This window comes from Ursus americanus, chromosome 24 (assembly GCF_024610735.1).
Source record: "Ursus americanus isolate L20-20 chromosome 24, mUrsAme1.1.p, whole genome shotgun sequence".
NCBI classification, from domain to species: domain Eukaryota; kingdom Metazoa; phylum Chordata; class Mammalia; order Carnivora; family Ursidae; genus Ursus; species Ursus americanus.
Window position 1 is genome coordinate 30,442,050 of NC_142150.1, and position 20,612 is coordinate 30,462,661.

Sequence of the window (20,612 nt, forward strand, 5' to 3'; positions counted from 1 at the left end):
GGGGCTCCACCAGAGGCTTCCTGTCCCTGCCCACAGGGTACCAAGTGTTGGGCTCTTGTGACCTGTGGCTGTGCCCCTCCTGAAGGGCGCAGGTTTGTGCATGTGGCATGAACGTGAGGCATGTTCAGGGGGAAGAACAAGAAGCAAGAGAACCAACAAAGCAGGATAGGTGTGACTTTTCCATTTTTATAGATGAGGAAAAACACAGGCTCAAAGAGATAAGTAGAGTCACACAGCAAGTAAGAGGGAGAGAGATCGTTCGAACTCTAGTCCAAAACCCTTTCTCTATACCAGGTTCCCGAACAGAACATCACAGTGACCTAGGGAGCTTTAGGAAATTCAAATTCCTAGATCTTATCCTTAGCATGCCTGACTCATCAGGTCTGCAGATTGGGCCTGGGTGGTTTTTTTTTTAAGCTTCGCAAGTGTTTCTAATACGCTACCAGGTTTGAGGACCAAAGTATTACATCACTCTGGGGATGGTAAGTGATCTGATAGGCTGCTTAATGAGAAGAAAATCCACAGCGACCTCTGGGAGCGTGTAAGGAGTGTCTGCGTAGTAGCACTGTGCTGGGGCAGTGGGGCATTCAGAAATGAATATATTCAGAAAACCCAGTAGAGTCAGGGAGAGGGCAGTGAGGGAAAAGACCTTACTGACAGGCCTGGGAACTCAGAGAATCAGATGCCCACTGGGGCTGACGCCCTCTCCCTTGCTTTGGTTGGAGCGTAGGGGCAGACATTTGGAATAGTACACTTGCTTTGGGCATGGCCCCTTTAATGTATGGTTTTGTTTTTTTTTTTAATCTCGTCCAGCCACGTTTGCTGGTTGCCATTTTCAGGTGCAAGTCCCCAGTGCCCTCGCTGAAGCCAGCCCCTCCTCTCCATCTTTTCCTCAGGCTCCATGTTCATCCGTAACCAGGCTCTTGCTTCTCGTTGAGCTTCCACTCTCTGCATTTACCCCATCCTCACACCTTGGGGCTGCGGGTCCTGATAAGTGAATGGACAGTGGCTAGAAGGGAGAACCAGAGATAACAAATAGATTGGTCGTGGCTGCTGAAGCTGCATTCGGATCTTGGCTTGGTGGTTGAGTTCTATAATCAGCACTCTGCTGTGGGCTTGGGAGGGGTAGTGGTGGTACGTGGGCCGCGCGTTTGCCATCCCCAATCTGGGCAGGTAGAACAGTCTCTGGATGGCACCCTCTTTGGCATCTTCCTTAAAGAGGTTTTTCCTTAAAGCATGTCTTAGACCCTCACAACTGGCTTCACCCTCTTGGAATCTGGGGAACAGTAAGAATCTCTTCTCTTTTAGCGCAGCAAGACAAAAAGCTGGGTCATGATCCCCCCAGCTCCCTTCCACCTCAGGGATCCTTGCTGGGAACCATCAACCCCTCCCGGAAGAGTTGGTATAGGCCCTGCCCTAATCCCAGGACATATGGGTTTTCCTCTGTCCTTATCCTTCAGATCCTATTGGCCTAGGGGGTGATCAGTCAGAAGTGGGAGGGAAATTGACTCCGTCTCCTGTTCTTCCAGGGCCCATCCTGAGGGAGCATTCGCTTATCCTCTGGCCTGGTCCCAGCAGCCTGACCCTGGGCTGGTCGCACAGCTTGTGGATTAACTGGTTTTGCACCTCAGGGGCATCAGAAATTACTTGGCGCTTCACACACCTAGACATAAGGAGCCCGGGCCTGCAGAGGCCCTGGGAGTCTGAGCATTGGCTCTGCCACCGCTGCCCTTCCTTAGTGCTCAAAGTCACTAGTTCCCAGAGGGCAGGAAATGCACCTGTGGAACAAGTTTGAGACAATAGGTCCCATTTAGAGGTGATGCCACATGGCTCCAAGTGAGCACGGGCCTGAAGTCCAGACTGGTGGAGGGTGCCCGCTGGGCTGCCTGAGCTGAAGTCTGGGGTGGTTTCTGCAGTGGTTGGGGAGGCACGTGTGAGGGACGCCTCTTGCAGAGTCGAGAACCCCTGTCTGTGTGCCGGGTTGTCTGGGAGGAAAGGAGCCTCTTTGCATGGTTTGTCCTACTCAGGCTAAAACTGGGAGTGGCCCAGGTGTCTAGAGGACCAGGTGCAAGTCGGAGTCCCTGGATTCCTGCCAGCTAGAGAAGAAAAAGGGACCGCAGTGGCTGAGCTGTGCATCAGTTTACCCCATTCGGCTACCCCACCCCCCACCCCCGCAATGTCATGTGCCAGCGTGGAGCCAGCTGAGGTTGTGAACTAGGATAGGACTGTCCCGTCTTCCTCTGCTGTCACACGCCTGCCAGAGTCTCTGGCTTAGAGGTCAGGGGAGGGGATGGGCAACTCTTGTCATTTTCTCTCTGTGCCGTACTCCAAAAAGGTCAAATCTCAGGGTATAGTGCTGCCCCAGCTGGCAAAAGAGAGCAGGAGAGTGGGTATCCTCCCAGGCAAGGACAGAGGAAGGACTGAGTGACCCTAGTCAGAGAAAGCCTAGGCCCTGGGCAGCTAGAGGTTGGGGAAAGAGAATCACACCTGCCCTCCTTGGCTTCCTGGAGTCCTTTCCAGGATTCACCAGTCATCCCCACAAGCAGAGGAGGAAGTGAGTGGGCACACTGGCCCTGAGGCTTGGCCTGTGCTGGGCTCTAGAAGCAGAGGTTGGGTCCCTATATCCCTACAAAGGCTGGAGAGAGTTTCAGGGTCCAGAAGCTGACGGGCAACTTGTCCTTGCAGTATAGCTAGAGCGACACAGGGGGGCGACAGCTACCATTGTGGAGAGGGTGCTGGGAGGGGAGATTCCCCTTCCCGCTGGTCCACTTGTACCGAACACCTGCTGTGGGTGGACCCACAGACATCTCCCACAGGCCAGTTACCTGATACTCTGACTGCTAGGGCAGAGCCAATCAGAAGGAGGGAGAAGGCAGGCTGGGCGGGAGCTTCCACAGCACCTGGCCCAACCCCTCCCCCTCCCTAAAGATTGAGGCCCCAGGATGTGGTCCTGACTGGGCCAAGGTCTTGCAGCTAGTTGGGGCTTTTCTGGGATCCCAACACCAGTCCCCTGACTCCAGTATCATGTCAATTTGTACCACACTCAGGACCCCGCAGCCTTCCTTGTGTCATGAGGAATCCTCGTCTGGCACCGTCCACCCTACCCTCCACCTGTCCTCCTCCTGGCCCCCTCTGCCTCTCCTGGGGCTGCTGCCGCCACCTGGGCAGTTGTGTAAGTCATCATGGGAGACGGTGTGGGCAAGAAGGGGACACTGCTGTACCGCATCTGGGCTTACCAGCTCCCCTTGTTCGCAGCTAGGGTTAATGGGTACATCTCTGGGTGGTGCCAAGCACTCCTTTCTTGCTCCCCTGGACTGCTTCCTCTGTTTCCTTTGTGGAGCCCCTGATACCCTGAGGGTACCCCCAGAGTTCTCAGCGTGGGACCTGCCTGGTGCTCTAGTCAGGGCTGGGAGCCTAGGAGGATAGTTTTGGGTGGGAAGAGAGTAGGCCAGAGCAGTGGCCACATGCCCTTGAGGAGCTGTCATTCTCCCCTCTTTCCTTTTTGCCCCCCTTCCTCAGCTGAGACACCAGGGACCTGGCTAGGTGGTGGAGAGCAGGTTTGAGTGAGACCGGGGGGCTTTGTGGCCCAGAGAGAGGAGCAGGAGGCTGAGGACATGAGCACGCCCACCCTCCCCCACACTCCCCTGCATCCAGGTGTGCGATGTGCAGGCTCCTCTTTCTCTGGCAGTTAACAGTTGCCAGAAGTCTGTAAATCTGTCCGTTTCATGTAATCCTTAGAACAATCTCGTAGTTGGTTTTATTCCCATTTTACACATGAGAAAGAAAGGCTCAAAGAGGACAGGGGCCTGGCCCAGGATCTCACAGCTCACACTGGATGTTTTCACAACACAGGCCGTCCGTCCGACTTACTAGCACCCTTTTCTGTTTTAGTCTCCCATCCCCAAACTGGTAGAGCCTAAAAAGGGGTTTGAGTGCTCTGTGAGATGGAAGAGATTTTTGTCTTGTGTGGGAGTAGAGTGAGACCCGTGAGATGTTCTGCTCCTGGACCCCACAGGAGAGCAAGGCTGGGCTGGAGGTACCCTTGGGCATGGGACTATGAGACTATGAGGGAGAATGGGTTGTTAGCAGGGTGTCATGGGCTCCCTGGCTGGGTGTGGAGTGGAGGGGCAAGTCTGTGATCTTTTACCTTGCTTTCAAAGTGCAGGTTGCAGAAGACTCAAGAGACATGTTCAAAGGAACCCTTGATATCGCCCTGAGGTCACGGGTGGCCTGTGGCCTGAGGAGAGGTGCTGGGGAGGAGAGCACAGTGCACTGGGCCTCATTTGTACTGAGCGCCTCACGGTGAGAGGTCTGAAGAGAGAGGAAGGGCCCCAGAGCCCTCTCCCTCCCTTTCAGAGACCTCCTCCCCCTTGCTCCTGGCAGAGCGCCAGTCCAGAGCTCCCACGTAGAGGCCTGTCCCCTGCCAGGGCTGAGCCCGATCACAGCACATGCCAAAATAGCTGTCTGGGAGCCTGGGCCTGCACCACCCACGCCCCAGCATCAGCATCTCGCGGGTTAACAGCTTGCCTGGCTCTCCGCCCCCCCTTCCCCAGCTTGCTGACATTTTACTAAGGCGGGGGCGGTTGTGAAAGGGAGCAAGCTGGTTCCTGCTCCCCAGCCCACACAGACACCCCACTGACACAACCTGCCGCCCGCTCACCCTCCCCTGGAAGGCATCCTTTGGGGGGAGACCTTCCGGCCCCACAGACACGGGGTTCCTACTATGAGACAGTGTAAGGAACACAGTTGAGGTTCCATGCCACTGCTGAAACCCATCCACGGAAGACCCAAGGCAACCCCAGGGAACTGTTCTCCCTCTGAGGGGACTTTCTTAAAAATTATTTTAAAAGTCTTTTAAAAAACACAAAAGATTTTACAATTAAAAAAACATACAGGGGGCGCCTGGGTGGCTCAGTCATTAAGTGTCTGCCTTCGGCTCAGGGCGTGATCCCGGCGATCTGGGACCGAGCCCCGCATCAGGCTTCTCCGCTGGGAGCCTGCTTCTTCCTCTCCCACTCCCCCTGCCTATGTTCCCTCTCTCGCTGGCTGTCTCTCTCTCTGTCAAATAAATAAATAAAATCTTTAAGAAAACAAAACAAAAACATACAGAATCATGTAACACCCACCACTTCGTTTGGTCCGATCTTACCATCGTGCTGTATTTACTTTAGATAGGGGTAGAAGCCCCCTGTTTCCCTCCGCAGAGGAAACCACAATCCTGTTTTTTGGTGTTTGTATTCTCATGCCTTTTAAAAATGTTTCCTACATAGCTATCTCTCCGCAGCAACATACAGGACTGTTCCGTATGGCTTTGCACTTGATTTAAATGGTGTACTGTACATATTCTGAATTCAGGTTTTTTCCTTCTTATCGTTTTGGAGATTTAACCATCTTGAGACATGAGCTCGATGTACCCATTTTTTTTTTTAAAGATTTTATTTATTTATTCGACAGAGATAGAGACAGCCAGTGAGAGAGGGAACACAAGCAGGGGGAGTGGGAGAGGAAGAAGCAGGCTCATAGCGGAGGGGCCTGATGTGGGGCTCAATCCCATAACGCCGGGATCACGCCCTGAGCCGAAGACAGACGCTTAACCGCTGTGCCACCCAGGCGCCCCTCGATGTACCCATTTTGACTGCTGTATACCAGTCCTTTTTGTAGCTGTATGACAGCCTATTTGCCCAGTACCCTGTTGGCGGACAGTTAGGTTGTTGGCAGCATCTCTTCCATTGGAAGCAGTCCTTCAGAGACTGTTCCAGTACACGGTCCTCTTGTGTTCAGCCCACCGGTGCTTGGTTACAGGGTGGTGTATCTTCCCCTTAGATAGTCATTGCCAAGCCATGCTTCAAAGTGGTTGTCCTAATTTTTAGGTCTCTGGAGTTAATTTCCTTTCTTTAAAGTTTTGGTCAACTGTAGAATTGGTTACCATGAACAAACTCTCAAGCTCCCATGAGGAAGACAGTGTGGGTGTTATTCCCCAGGTATCAGATGAGGAAATTGAGGCTCAGATAGGGTGAGAGACTTGACTTGAGGTCCTGTAGCTGGTCAGAGGCAGAATAGAACCCCTCTGGACCTTTGAGTCCAAATCCTCGCAGAAGCTCTTTGTCTCCTGCAACTTCTCCAAGAGATTTTAGACACAGTGCTGGCCAGAAAGGTAGGAAAAGGCCCTGTGTGTGGTGCATGGAAGCAGGGCTGCGGAGTTGGAGGGGGGAGGGGTTGACAGCCGATTCCCAGAAGAGAGAAGATCTTCTAGGGGATGGAGGAGGGAGCAACATGGACAGAAAGCTCAGAGAGGGAGTTAAATTTTGAATGAGGGATGAGGGGGCATGCTGCTCCACACAGATGGGGAATGGGAGCCTGCTGCAGATACAGGAGAAGGCAACGAGAGGTCTTAGCCACGAGGGAAGAAGGACGTGGGGGTCCGGGAGGGGGTTGGGAGACTTGGAGATATATCAGCAACCCCATCAGGGATCAGTTTCAGTGTGTGCCTCTGAGATGCAAGAGCGCAGCCCAAACCAGCAGCGTGTCCACCCAGTGCTGGTAAGAAGGCCGCAGGAGCCGGCCGGCCTCTGGGTTGGCGTGCCCGAAGCTCTTTGCTCACAGCTTCATCCATGCAGCAGAGCCTGGACCATTCACTTTTTCCTCCATTCACTCTTCAGTCCTCGTCCGGCACTTCTAGACCCTGGGGATGCAATTACGGGCAGTTCATGGTCCCCGGGGGCTCACGGTCTGGTGGGAGATACAGACTCGCCAACTAGCGCTGATGGCTGAGAATAACCGAGAGAGGGCCTGAGCGTGGGAGCAGCTAACCCCCCGGGAGAGGGGGCTGGGAGGAACTTTCCAGCAGAGCCAATGTCTGAGCCAACTCTGAAAAGACAAGAGGAAAAAGATGAGAGAGGTCACTAAGCAGAAGAGGGAATGGTATTCCAGATAGACTACCAGCTGCCAGAGACACACGAGCACAGAGAGCCCCGTCCAGAGGTGGGGAGTGAAGGGGTGCGAGCATGGACCTGGACCAGACTCCTGGCTTAGAGTCCCTGCTTTGCCACTTCCTAGCTGTATGACTACAGGCACGTTATTCAATCCCTTTGTGCCTCAGTTTCCTCACCTATAAAACAGGGATAATAATGCTAATAATTTTTATGACGTTCAATGAGTTTAAATTTGTAAAATGCTTAGAACAGTGCCTGGCACAGAGCACGTTGTGTTTCTGTCAAATAAAATGTAAGGAAGTACAGAAGAGATGGGCCAGGAGGCCGACAGGCCAGGCCAGTCCTGGCCCAGGGCTTTGCGTTTTGCCCAGCTGACAGTGGAAAGCCAATCGGGGCAGCGGGCACTCTAGAATGAGCTGTGGTGCCGGTGCAGGGATGGCTTGGAGGGGAGGCTCTAAAGGAACGAGTCAGTCAGTCAGTCATCGCAAAGACGTTTCTCCCAGGCTTCGCAGGACTCGGGACACGAAGGAGAGATGGGGGTGCTTCAGCAAGGAGCTCAGAGTGGGGGCTTGGGCCTGGGCCCAGCCCCCCAAGCATCTGAGTCACCCTTCCTCTCCCCTCTTTGCCCACCACCCTCATGTTGCCAAGTCCTGCTGTCCAAGTTTTACAAGGAAAGCCATGGAGAGTGTGGAGTGGGCCATGGCCCCTAGCCCCGAAGAGGGCCTCAGCTGGTCACTCTTCAGGTCCTCTGGAGAGGAGGGGAAGGTAGCTGCTAAAACAAAGGTTGTTGCCCTCCCCTTGTGCCCAACAAAGAGAAGTGGCCTGGGCCAGCCTGGGCCCTGTGGTCAGCCCTTGGGTGCGGTACCCAAGGCGGAGGAAGCCCTTCTCTTCCCTTACGGCTCTCGCCCCTCCCCCACGGAATTCCCTTTTCCTTCCTCCTGAGCTGATTGGTGGTAAACACCGGACTCACTGCCAGGCACTGTGCTGGGCATGCCTGAATGCACAAGACCTGGGCCCTGGCCCCCAGGAGCTTGTGGCCTGGTGGCTGCGTGGGAGGAACAAGGCATATGGATTTGAAAGAATTAGGGCTCCCAGGGGTCCAGTGGCAGAGAAGCCAAGTAGGTGGTGTGAGGTGAATAGTGGGAGTGGTGAATTCTTGGCTGGGGCAGCTGTGAGCAGGTGGGAATTTGGTACAAGGTAGGAAGGGGCCAGTATTCCAGGCAGAAGCTGTGCTGTGTGCACGGCCAGATTGGGGGACAGGGTAGGATGGCTCGGTCAGAGCCCACGGGTTTGTGTCAGGACATAGGCGGCTGAGTTCGTGCCATACCGCAGAAGCCACATTTGCCAGGCCAGAGGATTCGGAATTCATTCTGAGCTGGTGGTTCCCAAAATATGGTCCTAGGGGTGCCCTAGACCCTTTCAGAGGATTGGTACGGTCAAAACTATTTGCATAATAATACTTTCAGAGCTGCCCTGGCTCATGCCCTTTTCACCATGTTAACATTTGTATTGAGGGTGCAAAGACAAGGTGGTGTGAAGCGGCTGGAACTTCAGCCCAAACCAAGGCAGTGGCCCCCCCATAAACTAGCAGCTGTTGTATGCTTCACGCTCACAACATCAGAATGCAGTAAAATGTATTAATTTTACAAAGACCAGATCCTTGAGTATACATCTTTTCAAATATTCTGTGTGAAGAAGTGTGAAATCTACGTTAAGGCAGTTTTGCTGCTCAGTGGCAAGCTGTCCTAGTTACGTTTTTTAAGGAACACCGTTTTAACTTGAGAGAACACCTGACAGACAGAACTCTTCAGTATTTGTCAGACATTTTCTCACAAATGAATGAAGTGAGCTTGTTACTTCAAAACCGGTATCAGTATTGGTTGCTAATGATAAAATTTGAGCCTTTGAAAAGCAAAAATTAGAATTTTGGAAACTGTGTATCCACTGTCTAGGGCCTGACAGCTTCCCAGGACTTTCTGATGAGACCAGTAGTGGTGTTAGCAAGTGTGATTTTTTGATTTTGTATAAGGAAATGTGTCAACATTGGGAAGATCTGCATAACTCAGTAAAATATATTTTCCAGTGCTTGATTTTGAAGAATTCAAAATGCGAGATAGACCAGTGAAAGGTTCGTTGATATGGTTTCAGATTCCACATAGCCACTAACCTTTAAGAAATTACCACTTGTCATATTTTGATGGAGTAGCAAAGAACAATAATTGCCAGAAAAGGCTATTAAAACACTCTTTCCTCTTCTAACTACGTGTCAGTATGAGGCAGGATTTTCTTCACATACTCAACCAAAACAACATATCACAGCAGATGGACTGCAGAGGCAGACAGGAGAATCCAGCTGTCTTCTATTAAGCCAGAAATTAAAGAGATTTGCAAAAATTAAAACAATGACACTCTTCTAGCTAATTTTTTTTAGAAAGTACAGTTTTTTTTTTTTTAAAAAAAAGAGAAGTGTGTTATTTATGTTAACACATAATGAGTTTATTGGGGGGTTTTGTCTTTTTTTTTTTTTTTAAGATTTTATTTATTTATTTGGGAGAGAGGGCATACAAGAGCACAAGCAGAGAGGAGAGGGAGAAGCAGACTCCCCAATGAGCAGGGAGCCTGATGCGGGGCTCGATCCCAGGACCCCGGGATCATGACCTGAGCCAAAGGCAGACGCTCAACCGACTGAGGCACCCAGGTGCCCCAAGTTTATTATTTTTAGATGAGTCAATATTTTTTAAATTTCTCAGTCTCAACTTCTAATATGGTAAATAGCAATATAGCTCTTACCCCTGTCAACAAAATCTTTCGGGGATCTTCAGTAATTTTTAAGAGTGTGAAGGGTCGTGGAAGTTTGAGAGCTGCCACTCTCAACCCGAGAGCCAGGAGTGTAAGCTGGCGGGGGCGGGGGGGTGGCATTCTGAACAGGATGGGTGTGACATGGGCTGGCCTCTCCAGGACACAAGCCAGGGCATTTGTGGCAGGCCCCCTTGGCAGGGCCAGGAGACCCAGGATGGACAGTCCCAGCTCGGCCACTTCTGCGCTCAGGCAGCCACAGGCCTCTGTGAGCCTCAGGTGCCCTATTGTTTAGCTGGGACAATAATACCACCCATGCAGGAGAATCACAAGCCTCCCGTCTGATAGTGCTTGTGAAAAAGTGCTTTGTACGTTGTGAAAGACTGGACAGATACCTGTTTTTGTGGTTATTTTGACGGGCGCCAGTGATTGCTATCTCACACGCTTGCCCCAGACCCCAGAACACCTGTCTGGTGGGTATGAGAGGACATTAGGTGGCCAGAAGGGGTGCGACCCACCCCCCACTTCTGCCTCCCCAGGCCTCCTCCAGGAGCCAAGGCAGGAGCTGTGTGTGCTCTACTGGGTGCCAGGTGGAGGGAAGGCTACCGGTCTATTGCTCAGCCTGGCTCTGGGGACTTCGCGACAAGAAGCCAGGAGGCAGGACTGGTGCGCGTGTGCCCGCCCGCCCACCGGCCGCCTGCTTGCTGCAGGGCCTGGAGCCGCCGCTGGGAGAGGAAGTGCAGTTGGTTACCAATCGGGTTATTTTCATAACGGCTGTCTCAGGCTGGGGGGAGGAGGGTGGCGAGGGGGAGGGGGCAGAGGAGCGGCCACAGCAGCTCTGCTTGCTCTCCAAACTAGGACTTGCTCAGCCAGAGGCCGGCAGCCTGGAGCTGGAGCCAGAGCCCGGGCTCGCCTGCCCACAGGGACCCCAGGCCCCACCCGCTCGCCCACCTTCTGCCTGCCACCCAGCCTTCCAGATCAGGTCAAAAGGGACTCCCCACCCCCCAACCCTTCCTTGCCTTCTGCTTCCTCCTTCCTGTATCTGTCTGGGTGGGTCTGGGGAGGAACGGATCAGGGTGGGCCCAGGCACCACCATTCCTGGATGAGGCTCTAAAGCTGATGGAAAAGAGAAGGGAAGGGAAAGGGTAGGCTAGGCTCCTGCCCCCACCAGACTCCGTGGAGGTAAACATTACTGGCCTGCTGGCTGCCTCTCCCATGAAGCCCTGGCCCACCTGCTCCCCGCTACGCTTTGTTTTGTTTTGGGCAGGCTCCTCTAAGCAAGTAAAGACCTTGGGAGAGTGGAGACCCTGTCTCACCAGCCCCCAGGCAGGCCTCCCTTCCAGCTGTCCCCACCTCCTTCCCTCTGACCTTCGGGCTGTGGGAGCAGAGCAGCCAGAGGTGGCTTCTGACCAGTATCCCCCTGGGGAGGCTGCTCCAGGCCCTTGCTGTGGGCCTGCTGGAAATGGGGCCACTGTGCACCATTCCCAGCCTTCCCTGACGAGGGGGTCATGTAGGGTCCTGCTCACAGCCGGGAATGAGAACCCTGGCTGCATCCCATGGGGTGTCCTGTGTGAGCACCTCTGGGGGCCACGCCTGGCACGAGGGGCAGAGGGCATCTTTTACAGCATGAACAGATACCCAGGTGACTCTGGCTGCCAGGCTCTATTCTTCATGTGGTGGGTAGTGGCCACCCCAGGTTCTCCTGCTTCCCTTTCTGGGTTCGCACTCCCGCCGTGGGCAAAGACAAACCGCAGGAGATGGCACGATCCACATGGCCTTGTGTCTGCTGCAGGTGTAAGCCCTGCCATGCCCCTACCCTCTGCCAGGTATCATCAGGTACTTCATCAGAACCTCCCTTATGCCAACCTTCTGAACTAGGTGGTATCATCCCCATTTTGCAGAGGAGAAAGTTGAGGATCAGAAAGGTTAGTTGATCCACACCCGGGAAAGCAATGGCAGATGCAGGGTTCCAAAGCCCTTGGGCTTTTCCACTTGAAACTAACATAGGGTGTGAGATAGTCTGGGCTGGGAGGCCAGGAGTCTGGTTCTTTCTAGCTAGTAGCAAAGCTGGGGCGCTCATGCTTGCTCACCCACTGGCAGCTGCCCCTAGCCACACTCGCTGCTGTTCATCGAGGGCACATGGCTGGATGCCGCCATGCGTGTCTCTCCTGTAGCATCCTTTGTCGTCCCTAGGCTCTCAACAGCCAGCTGGAGGTTCGTGGAACCCTTGAGTCCTTTCTCATCCTGTCCCCTTCGGGTGTGACAAGCTTCCCTCGGGTCCCCCATGAGAAGGCTGAGGAGTAGCCGTTTTGCTCTGCTGTTGGTGTCAGAATCCTGTGGGGCCGCCTCCAGTGACCTTTACACGTAGCGTGTGGTCTGCTGAAGATGGCAGACATTGCGGTGAGACGACACTGCTGCTCAGGGCTGTGCTGTGGGGAAGGGCTGGGACAGGCCTGAGGTCAGGCGGGGCTTCTGACTGGACCCAGCAGAAGCCTCAGCAGAGATAGGAAGTCTGGAATCAGGCTGTTGCTGACCAGAGGACAGAGGTTTCTATGGAGACCAGAGGAGCAGGAAGCATGGGGCCTGGGGGGAGGGGGCATTGGGAACATAGAGATAGAGGCATGGGGGCCTTGCAGGACTACTTGTCATAAAATATCAATTCAGCCAGTCTTGAAGCCTCCTTGGACAAACAAGGAAACTGAGGCACGTGTGGGGACAGCTTTGCACGTGGTCACCAACACCGGCCTGGCCTAGCCTGCTTTGCTCCCCACTCGCAGTGACTGCACCGCCAGGCAGCCGATGAGACTCCTGGACGGTTGGACTTGGGGCTGCCCCTCAGTGTGTGGCCCAGAGCGCTGTGGGAGCACCTGTCAGCTGCCACCCTGTCGTGAGGCGGCCCCTGCCTCCTGGCCACTCTTGTCAGTGTGGGTCCGGGGCAGCGGGCAGGGCCCAGACCTCATCACTGCTCACAGAGCGCCCGCAGCACCTCCCCCCTACTGACTGTGGCCTTTTGTTTTCTGGGTGACACTAGCATCAGGCGGTGTGTCCGGGTGACTAATCTCCTCCAGGCCAGGCAGCTGTCACAGGGCGGCCTGACCAGACGGGCGGGGAAAGCTGACACCCTGGGGGAGTGCTGGCAGGCCAGCGCCCGGGCAGCAGTGGGCAGCCAGGCCTTCAGGCTTCTCTTCCTGGGTGCGGAGCAGACTGGAGTCCGGCAGACCGGGTTCAGGTCCGGGTTCTGCCACTGACCGGCCTTGTGACCTGGGGCGTGTACTGCCCCTGTTCAGGCCTCGTCTCTGTAATGGAGCCGCTGATCCTACCCGCCTGGCAGGGCTGTGGTCGGGATCAAGTGAGACGATAAATGAAAGTACTTAGCTCGGGGCCTGTCTCGCCGTAGGCGTTCAGTCAATGGGGCCGTTGTTGCTCTTATTAGGGTTCCCCTCCCTGCGCCATCCCCCCTTAGTCTCAGTCCCATGGCCCCAAAGGAAAGACCCTACTCTCCACTGAGGCTCTGGGGTACAGGCTTTGCCTTCACGCAGACTTGGGTTCCATTACTGGCTCCCCATTGACTCGCTGTGGACTTCGGGCAAGTTACGTCCTTGTGCCTCAGTTTCCCATGAGGAACATGGTAGGATGCAGTACCTATTCTTCCACATTGCTCTGGTTTATAAAATGATATGTGTGCTTGTAAAGGGCTTAGCAGAGTACCTGGCTCATTGGGGGCACTCAATAAACGTTAGCTGTGATGATAATTGATTTTAGTAGGAAGCCGAGAGCTCTCTGCCCTCGCCCGTTCTCCTACCCGCAGAGCTTAACTCCTGCCTTTCGCCTTGTCTCCTGCAGAGGCTGGGGACTGTAACAGGCAGTCTCGAGCACTGCTTCCCCAGGCACACTGCCAATCACAGGAGCTTGGACACCTTGGCCCCATGTGCCTCTCCCTGAATACCCCCACACCCATCCAGGGCTTCCGCCTGGCGTTGCTAGCCCAGACTCACATGCTTGTTGCAGATTAGAGTGGGTGAGTGGGTGGTGGGAGAAGCAGGCAGTAGACACGCACGCAGCCCGGGCCTGAGTGCTCAAGCCGAGCGTCCACCGCCGTTTGTCCAAGGCTCACACCCACCATGCCTGACTTCTGCCAGACCCTCAGCAGGTGGGCGTGTTTCTCTTGTCGGCCCCAGGCACATGTCCCATGGCTGTGGCTCAGACCTCTCTGTGGCTGCCAGGGCCCGGGAGATCACCTGATGGCGGGGCACAGGCATCCCTGGGCATTCTGGAGGCATTCCCCCCAAGCCTCCCAGGCTTCCTGCCCTTCCCCCACTGTTCGGAAGCAGTGAGGGTGCAGGAATCCCAGCAGCCTGTGAAGAAAGGGCAGCCGGGGGCAGGTGAGCTGGCGAAGGAAGCTGGGCCGGTGTTCAGGAACAGGTCAAGGGAGGATGGTTTGAGTAAGGGTGCTCCGCGTGGGTTCTGCCTCCCTCCAGGAGGGCAGTCTGGGGCGGAGAGTTGGAGCTTCTAGCATTGGTGCCTCGGACAAAGTGCAGTTCACAGGCTCCCTTGGCAGGAGGGCTGGAAGGGTTTTCAGACATCACCCGTCAGCCGGTACTTTCACACATGGGAGATCCGGACTGGGCCTCTGCAGAAGGCTAAGACAGAGCAGTCTACCAAGAAAGTTCTTTCTTTTAGCCCCTCAGAGGTAGAGACGCACACCCAGAACGCACCCGGAAGGCTTTTCTCTTGGCTCAGGCCTCTTGTTTCTCCCCGTACAGCGTCCTCCTGCGTGAGGCCTGCGGTGGCTCTCCCTCTGTGCGGCTCTCCTCCAGTCCTGAGGGCCTTGGTCCCCAGGGTCCTTTGATCCCGAAGTCAGATCCTCTCCATTTCTAGTGCCGCTCTCAGCCTCAGCCCACCACTGGGGCTGAGAGAGTCTGGGGGTCTTATCCAGACTGAATTTCTTTTCAGAGGGCCTCGTTGTATTCTCGTAGCTTAGTTTGTGCCACGTCCCAGGAGGGGACACCTACACCCAAGCTGCCCCGAGTAGCCAAACAGAGGCCCCAGGAGAGGAAAAGAAAAGGCTTATCCTTGGCCCCTCAGTCTGTAGAGGCCGACTGCAACCTGGAACCCAGGGCTGCGGGCTTCCAGCTTCCTTTTTTCCTTTTCCATCGGCTTCAGGCTGAGGGAGTCAAAGGCCAGGGCTTTGTGGTTTATGGTGCCTGGACAGGGGAGCCGCATGGGAAGCGGGGAGCCCCTTGTACCCGTTACTCCTGGGGCAGCATTGGGTATGACTGGGGAGGGTGTTAGTGCTTCCAGCAGTGGTAAATGTGGGCTCCCCTGAGGACTCCGTGGTACCCTCACACACTGTGTTTCTGGAGGTCAGAGGCCATGGACCCTCCCCCATCCTCTCTGTGTCCCTTCTCTGCTCAAAGGGCAGAGGCTGTGACTGGGCTTCTGGGCGCAGGATGGGCCATAGCCTGGCCCAGCCCCTGATGCTCCTGGTCTCTGCCCAACAGCCATCCACCTGCCCCTGCCATGGAGACCTTCTTTAGGAGACGCTTCCAGCGGAAGGCGCCAGGCCCCGGGGAGGGGCAGCGGCGGCCCAGCAGTGTGGGGCTGCCCACAGGCAAGGCCCGGCGCCGCTCCCCTGCCGGGCAGGCCTCCTCCTCACTGGCACAGCGGCGCCGCTCCAGTGCACAGCTCCAGGGCTGCCTCCTGAGCTGCGGGGTGGGGGCCCGGGGCTCCAGCCGCCGGCGCTCCAGCACTGTGCCCCCAGCCTGCAACCCCCGCTTCATCGTGGATGAGGTGCCCGCCCCCCAGCCTGCCGCTGTTGGGCCGCAGCTTTTGGGCACGCCCCTGCTGGTGGCTGGGCTCATAGGCATGCATGAGGAAGAGTCCGCTCAGGAGGAGGACGTGACCATTGCGGCATTGAGAGCCACCCAGCCAGGCACCAAGAGACCAGGGCCCTCCTCACACCAGGGCACCCTCGTGCCCATGCTTCGCTGCCTGCGCCGGCGCCGAGCCTCCTCCCACCTGCTCCCCGCTGACGTGGTGTATGACCATGCCCTCTGGGGCCTGCACGGTTACTATCGGCGCCTCAGCCAGCAGCGGCCTCCAGGCCAGCACCCCGGCCCTGGGGGCCGAAGAGCCTCAGGCACCGCAGCTGGCGCTCTGATGCCCGCCCGCGTGCGCCCGCTGTCCCGCAGGCGTCAGGTAGCCCTACGGCGCAAGTCGGCAGGACCCCAGACCTGGAGTGCCCTGCTTGCGTAGGTATAGCTGCGGCCGGCAGGGCAAGTATGCAGACCCCAAGGGGGCGGGCCTGAAGGAAGGACCTCCAGGCTCGGCCTGGCCTGAGGGCCCCCCCTTTGGGAATAGCTCCAGACAGTGCCTGGAAGCCAGCGCACCCTACAAGGGCTGTGAGGAGGGCTAAGTCTCCTGCAGAGAATCTCTCAGAGTCCTAGGCTGCTGTGGGGTGTCCCCTGCCCTCTTCATGGCAGTCCCTGTCTTGGCCAGGGGTTGAAGTCACAGTGAGGGCAGAGATCCCAGGTAAGGGGGGAGGAAGCAGAGTCACCAGGTGCTCAGCTGGCCTCAGCGGTCTCCTTTTCTGCAGGAAAGCCATCACCAAGTCGGGCCTCCAGCACCTGGCCCCCCCTCCACCCACTCCCGGGGCCCTGTGCAGCGAGCCAGAGCGGCAGGTCCGGAGCACTGTGGACTGGAGCGTGAGTGGCAGGGTGCTGGGAGGGCGGGATAGGTGGGTACCAGCCCCTGCTGGGCTTGGGACCACAGAGCGGTTGGAGGTGGAGGGAGGTGCTGAGGGCAGCTGCGGGAGGAGCCCATGGGCAGGGCAGACCTGCTGGGGTGGCCATGTTTGAGCCAAGCCCTCAAGAGCAGGGACAGTGGGAAGAGTGCCCGGCTGGCTCTGTTGGTGGAGCCTGCGGCTCTTGATCTTGGGGGTTACTTAAAAAAATGTTTTTAAATCTTCAAAAAAATAAAAAAGAGCAGGGACAGTTGGGAAACAGGATGGAGCAGAGTAGATTGTGGGGCCGGAGCGGGTCTGTCTTGGGAGAGAGGTGAGTTGGTAGGTCAGGGCAGGAACTGACGGATGGGCTGGGTAGCAGGTTTGTGCTGACCGTGCTCATCTCATGGTCTAGGAGTCCGCGACGTATGGGGAACACATCTGGTTCGAGACCAACGTGTCCGGGGACTTCTGCTATGTTGGGGAGCAGTACTGTGTAGCTAAGATGCTGGTGAGTGAGCTCTGGGTGGCATGCCGCCCCCTGCTGGTGGAGCGAGTCTAGAAGCCTGTGGGCTGACTTCTGCTGGCCCGACAGCTGTAGCCCTTCGGAGGGGAGGTGGGAACAAGAGCTCACCTGAGCGCCCCTGCTGAGGGCTGCCTGCGGAGGGCAGGAGGAATGGGGCTGTGTTCAGATGCCAGGACCGGGCATGCCCAGTGAACACACAGGGCAGCTGTGCTGGGACACATGAAAGGATTTCTCTTCCTGCCGTGGGGCAGCATCCTGGACGGAGTTACCTGGTGCGTCAGGGCCCTCTCTTCGTTTTCTGCAGCAGAAATCCGTGTCCCGGAGAAAGTGTGCAGCCTGCAAGATCGTGGTGCACACTCCCTGCATCGAACAGCTGGAGAAGGTGAGGATGGGCGCTCAGCCTTTCCCGCCCCTCCCCTTTGGGTGCCAAAGGCATCTGAGTGCACACACGTGTGCGTCTCTGCACGCATATTCACGTTACAAGCGTCACTTGCCAAAAGTGTCCCAGCCTGCGTGGTGGTGAAGAGCCAGAGACCCTGGAGCTGAAATGGCTGCATTTGAATCCTGTCTCCCCCCCACTTTTTATCTGCCTTATCCCCATTGCCCAGAACAAGCCTGGCAGTGAGTGAGGCTCACTGACTGTGTCAGTGGGGTGGATTCATGACTGACGGCCAAGACACCATTTTATCCGCACCTAAGTTCACATTTAGAAGGGCCATTGTCTTGCTGAAGCTTGGCTCTGTCCATTACACACTGCTGCTCTGGAGACCTTTCCCTAAGGACTGTGGTCCGTAGTGTGTCGACAGCTGGTGTCATGTCTGGGCCCCGTGCTTCTAAACGGAAGTAGAGGGGACACTGGGGAGGTAGGTCCAGGCAGAGGGTGGGAGGCAGCAGAAATCCCAGTCAGCACGTGGGAAAGCCTGGAGGACTAGGAATAGCATGAACGAGGCTAACGTGGGCCACTTGCCCCAGCCCGACTCCTAGAGTGAGGTTTCCCTGCAACTGTGCTGAGGCTGACGGAGGGACAGTTGGGAAAAGAGAAACAAACACAGCCCCAGGCGTTACAGAACACAAGGTGGAAATCAAACCAGTTTCCACAAATGAGCTAATGGTCTCTGGGGACCAGCCAGCACAAGTGTGCAAGCAAGGATCAGGTGCCTGCACGTGCCTAGGCTGGGAGCACTGGAGGGCAAGGGAAAATCTGGGAGGAGTAAAGCATGCTGCCTTTTAGTGGGGGAGGGGGACACAAAACTCCCAGTGTCCCGCATCCCAGGTACCGACAGAGGAAGGAAAGGGTCCTTCTGGCTGGTGGAGAGGAGGCAGGGGTGCAGGAGGGCTTCTGAGCAGAGATGTCTCACATTCTGAGGGCTCCCGGGACGATTTGGGGCTATCCCTGCCTTGTGAGGATGACTGAGTGACACTTTCCTGGAGAAGGTGGCTAGATGCCTGACCCCCTGAAAGGAGGTTCTGACATTTGGGTGGGCATTGCAATGTTCCGCAGATAAATTTCCGCTGTAAGCCGTCCTTCCGTGAATCAGGCTCCAGGAACATCCGTGAGGTAAGTGCCCAGGGTAGTTATGGGTAAGGAGGCCCCGGGTGTCCTGAGTGGACTTCTCCACAGTGTCTCCAGAGTGCCACCAGGGACTTGGCCCCTTTGAGGCTGCTCTGGGGCCCAGGGAGATGCAGGGCTGAGGCTCTGAGAGGGTCTCGATGGGGAAGGCTTGGCTGGCCCTGCCTGCAGATGGGAGGTGAGGCCCTGCCTGCCTCTTGTGCCTCCTCGCTCTTCTCCCCTGGCTGGCGCCTCGGCCCCCACCTCGAGGCCATGGAGAGAAGTCTCCAGCCGCCCTGCCCTCACACACGCTGCTGCAGAGAGCTTCCTGCAGCCCACGCCGCACGTTCATACATTGAGGGGTGCAGGCCACGCTCAGGGCTGCGCCTCTCCAGGCCTCGCTGTAGTGATATTCTCTCCTCCTCCTCCAGCCAACCTTCGTGCGGCACCACTGGGTACACCGGCGGCGCCAGGATGGCAAGTGTCGGCACTGTGGGAAGGTGAGGCTCTGCCCCGGGGCCAGGCTGCTACCCGCTGGACCCGGACCCTGCGGCCCCCCGAGCCTCAGGCTGTGCATCCAGTGTGACCTGCCCGCCGCTGACGGCGTCTCCTGCGTGCAGAGTCCCGGGGTCACTGCCAACCTAGCTGAGGTGCCCAGTCAGTCCCAAAACACCCAGGTCTCTGGATGGAGCAGGAGAGCAGGGAAGCAAGTTCGCTTCTAGTGCCGTGCAGCTGCCTTGAAGCCGTGCGGGAGCCCCTGGGAATTGTAGAGACTCACTCGTTTGCTTGGTCAGCCCTGTTGGCTGCCGAGCACTGAGCGGGCGAGTGAGGGCCCTGCCTTCCTGGAGGAGAATGTGGCTTGAAGATAGACTGCGGGCAGTCTCCCTGAGCACAGCCCACAGTGCGGCGGTCACTTCCTCCCTATCTGCTTCTGCTCTGTTTCGCTCAGTAAGCGCAGGCTCTAGCGCTGCCGAGCACTGAGCGGGCGAGTGAGGGCCCTGCCTTCCTGGAGGAGAATGTGGCTTGAAGATAGACTGCGGGCAGTCTCCCTGAGCACAGCCCACAGTGCGGCGGTCACTTCCTCCCTATCTGCTTCTGCTCTGTTTCGCTCAGTAAGCGCAGGCTCTAGCTCTTGTCCCTCTTCCCTCTGCTCACTTTCAGTGCCGAGCACAGTGTCAGGCAAACAGCTAGGCCCTTGGTAAATGTCTGGGGAATGAACAAGGGAATGAACGTGACAGGTGCCGTTAAGCGTGAAGCGCTCTAAGTGTATACCGGGGGACCTCGGGGTCTGGGGTCAGGAAGGGGCTCTCCACTGGCAGGAGTTAGCTGTGGACCCTTTCTGGCAGATCGGGCGTGTGCACCCAACTGCTTTGCGGTTAGCTTCAGAGAATTGCAGGCCTCCCTGCTCCAGGGGCTTATTTTGTAGTTGTTTCCGTTTTTAAAAATGGGCTCAGTTTCCCTGGGTGGGGAGAGGTTGGCCACGGGAGAGGGGCTGGGCCTGCTGCTCTGGGCCCGGCTGCTGGTGCCCCAACCACCCTCTCCACCCTAGGGCTTCCAGCAGAAGTTCACCTTCCACAGCAAGGAGATTGTGGCCATCAGCTGCTCCTGGTGCAAGCAGGCAGTGAGTGGTGCTCGCCCCACCCCCGGAGGCTGTCCCCTGGGTGGCACTGGGTGGGGGCCCCCCACGCCTGGGCTCAGGCCCGGCTCAGCTGCGGCCCCTCCTCTCTAGTACCACAGCAAGGTGTCCTGCTTCATGCTGCAGCAGATAGAGGAGCCGTGCTCCCTGGGGGTCCATGCTGCTGTGGTCATCCCACCCACCTGGATCCTCCGTGCCCGCAGGCCCCAGGTGAGTCCTGTCTGCACCCGTGGCGCCGCCTCCACACTCGGGCTCTGCCAGCCACCCCAGCCCGCCCACCTTGTCACCAATGCCCCTGCTTCCTTTGCAGAATACCCTCAAGGCAAGCAAGAAGAAAAAGAGAGCATCCTTCAAGAGGAAATCTAGCAAGAAAGGGCCAGAGGTTAGTCTTGGGGCTGGGTGGGCAGCTGGAGGGGAACAGGAAAGAGGGGCCTGTTTCTTGAAGTACTGAG

At 56.6% G+C, this 20,612-nt stretch overlaps 1 protein-coding gene across 12 annotated transcripts in view; it reads left to right on the forward strand.

Annotated features, from left to right (window-relative positions):
* DGKZ (diacylglycerol kinase zeta) overlaps window positions 1-20,612 on the forward strand; it is a 41,092-nt gene that overhangs the window by 12,566 nt on the left and 7,914 nt on the right. For 3 of the 12 annotated variants that reach the window (XM_045808726.2, XM_045808717.2, XM_045808720.2), the window contains exons 2-9: window positions 16,324-16,432; window positions 16,865-16,960; window positions 17,280-17,357; window positions 18,477-18,533; window positions 18,956-19,024; window positions 20,074-20,145; window positions 20,254-20,370; window positions 20,471-20,542. In XM_045808726.2, the coding sequence (XP_045664682.1) occupies window positions 16,324-16,432; window positions 16,865-16,960; window positions 17,280-17,357; window positions 18,477-18,533; window positions 18,956-19,024; window positions 20,074-20,145; window positions 20,254-20,370; window positions 20,471-20,542 (670 nt within the window). The other 9 variants (XM_045808719.2, XM_045808721.2, XM_087854781.1 and 6 more) reach the window with 8 other exon arrangements.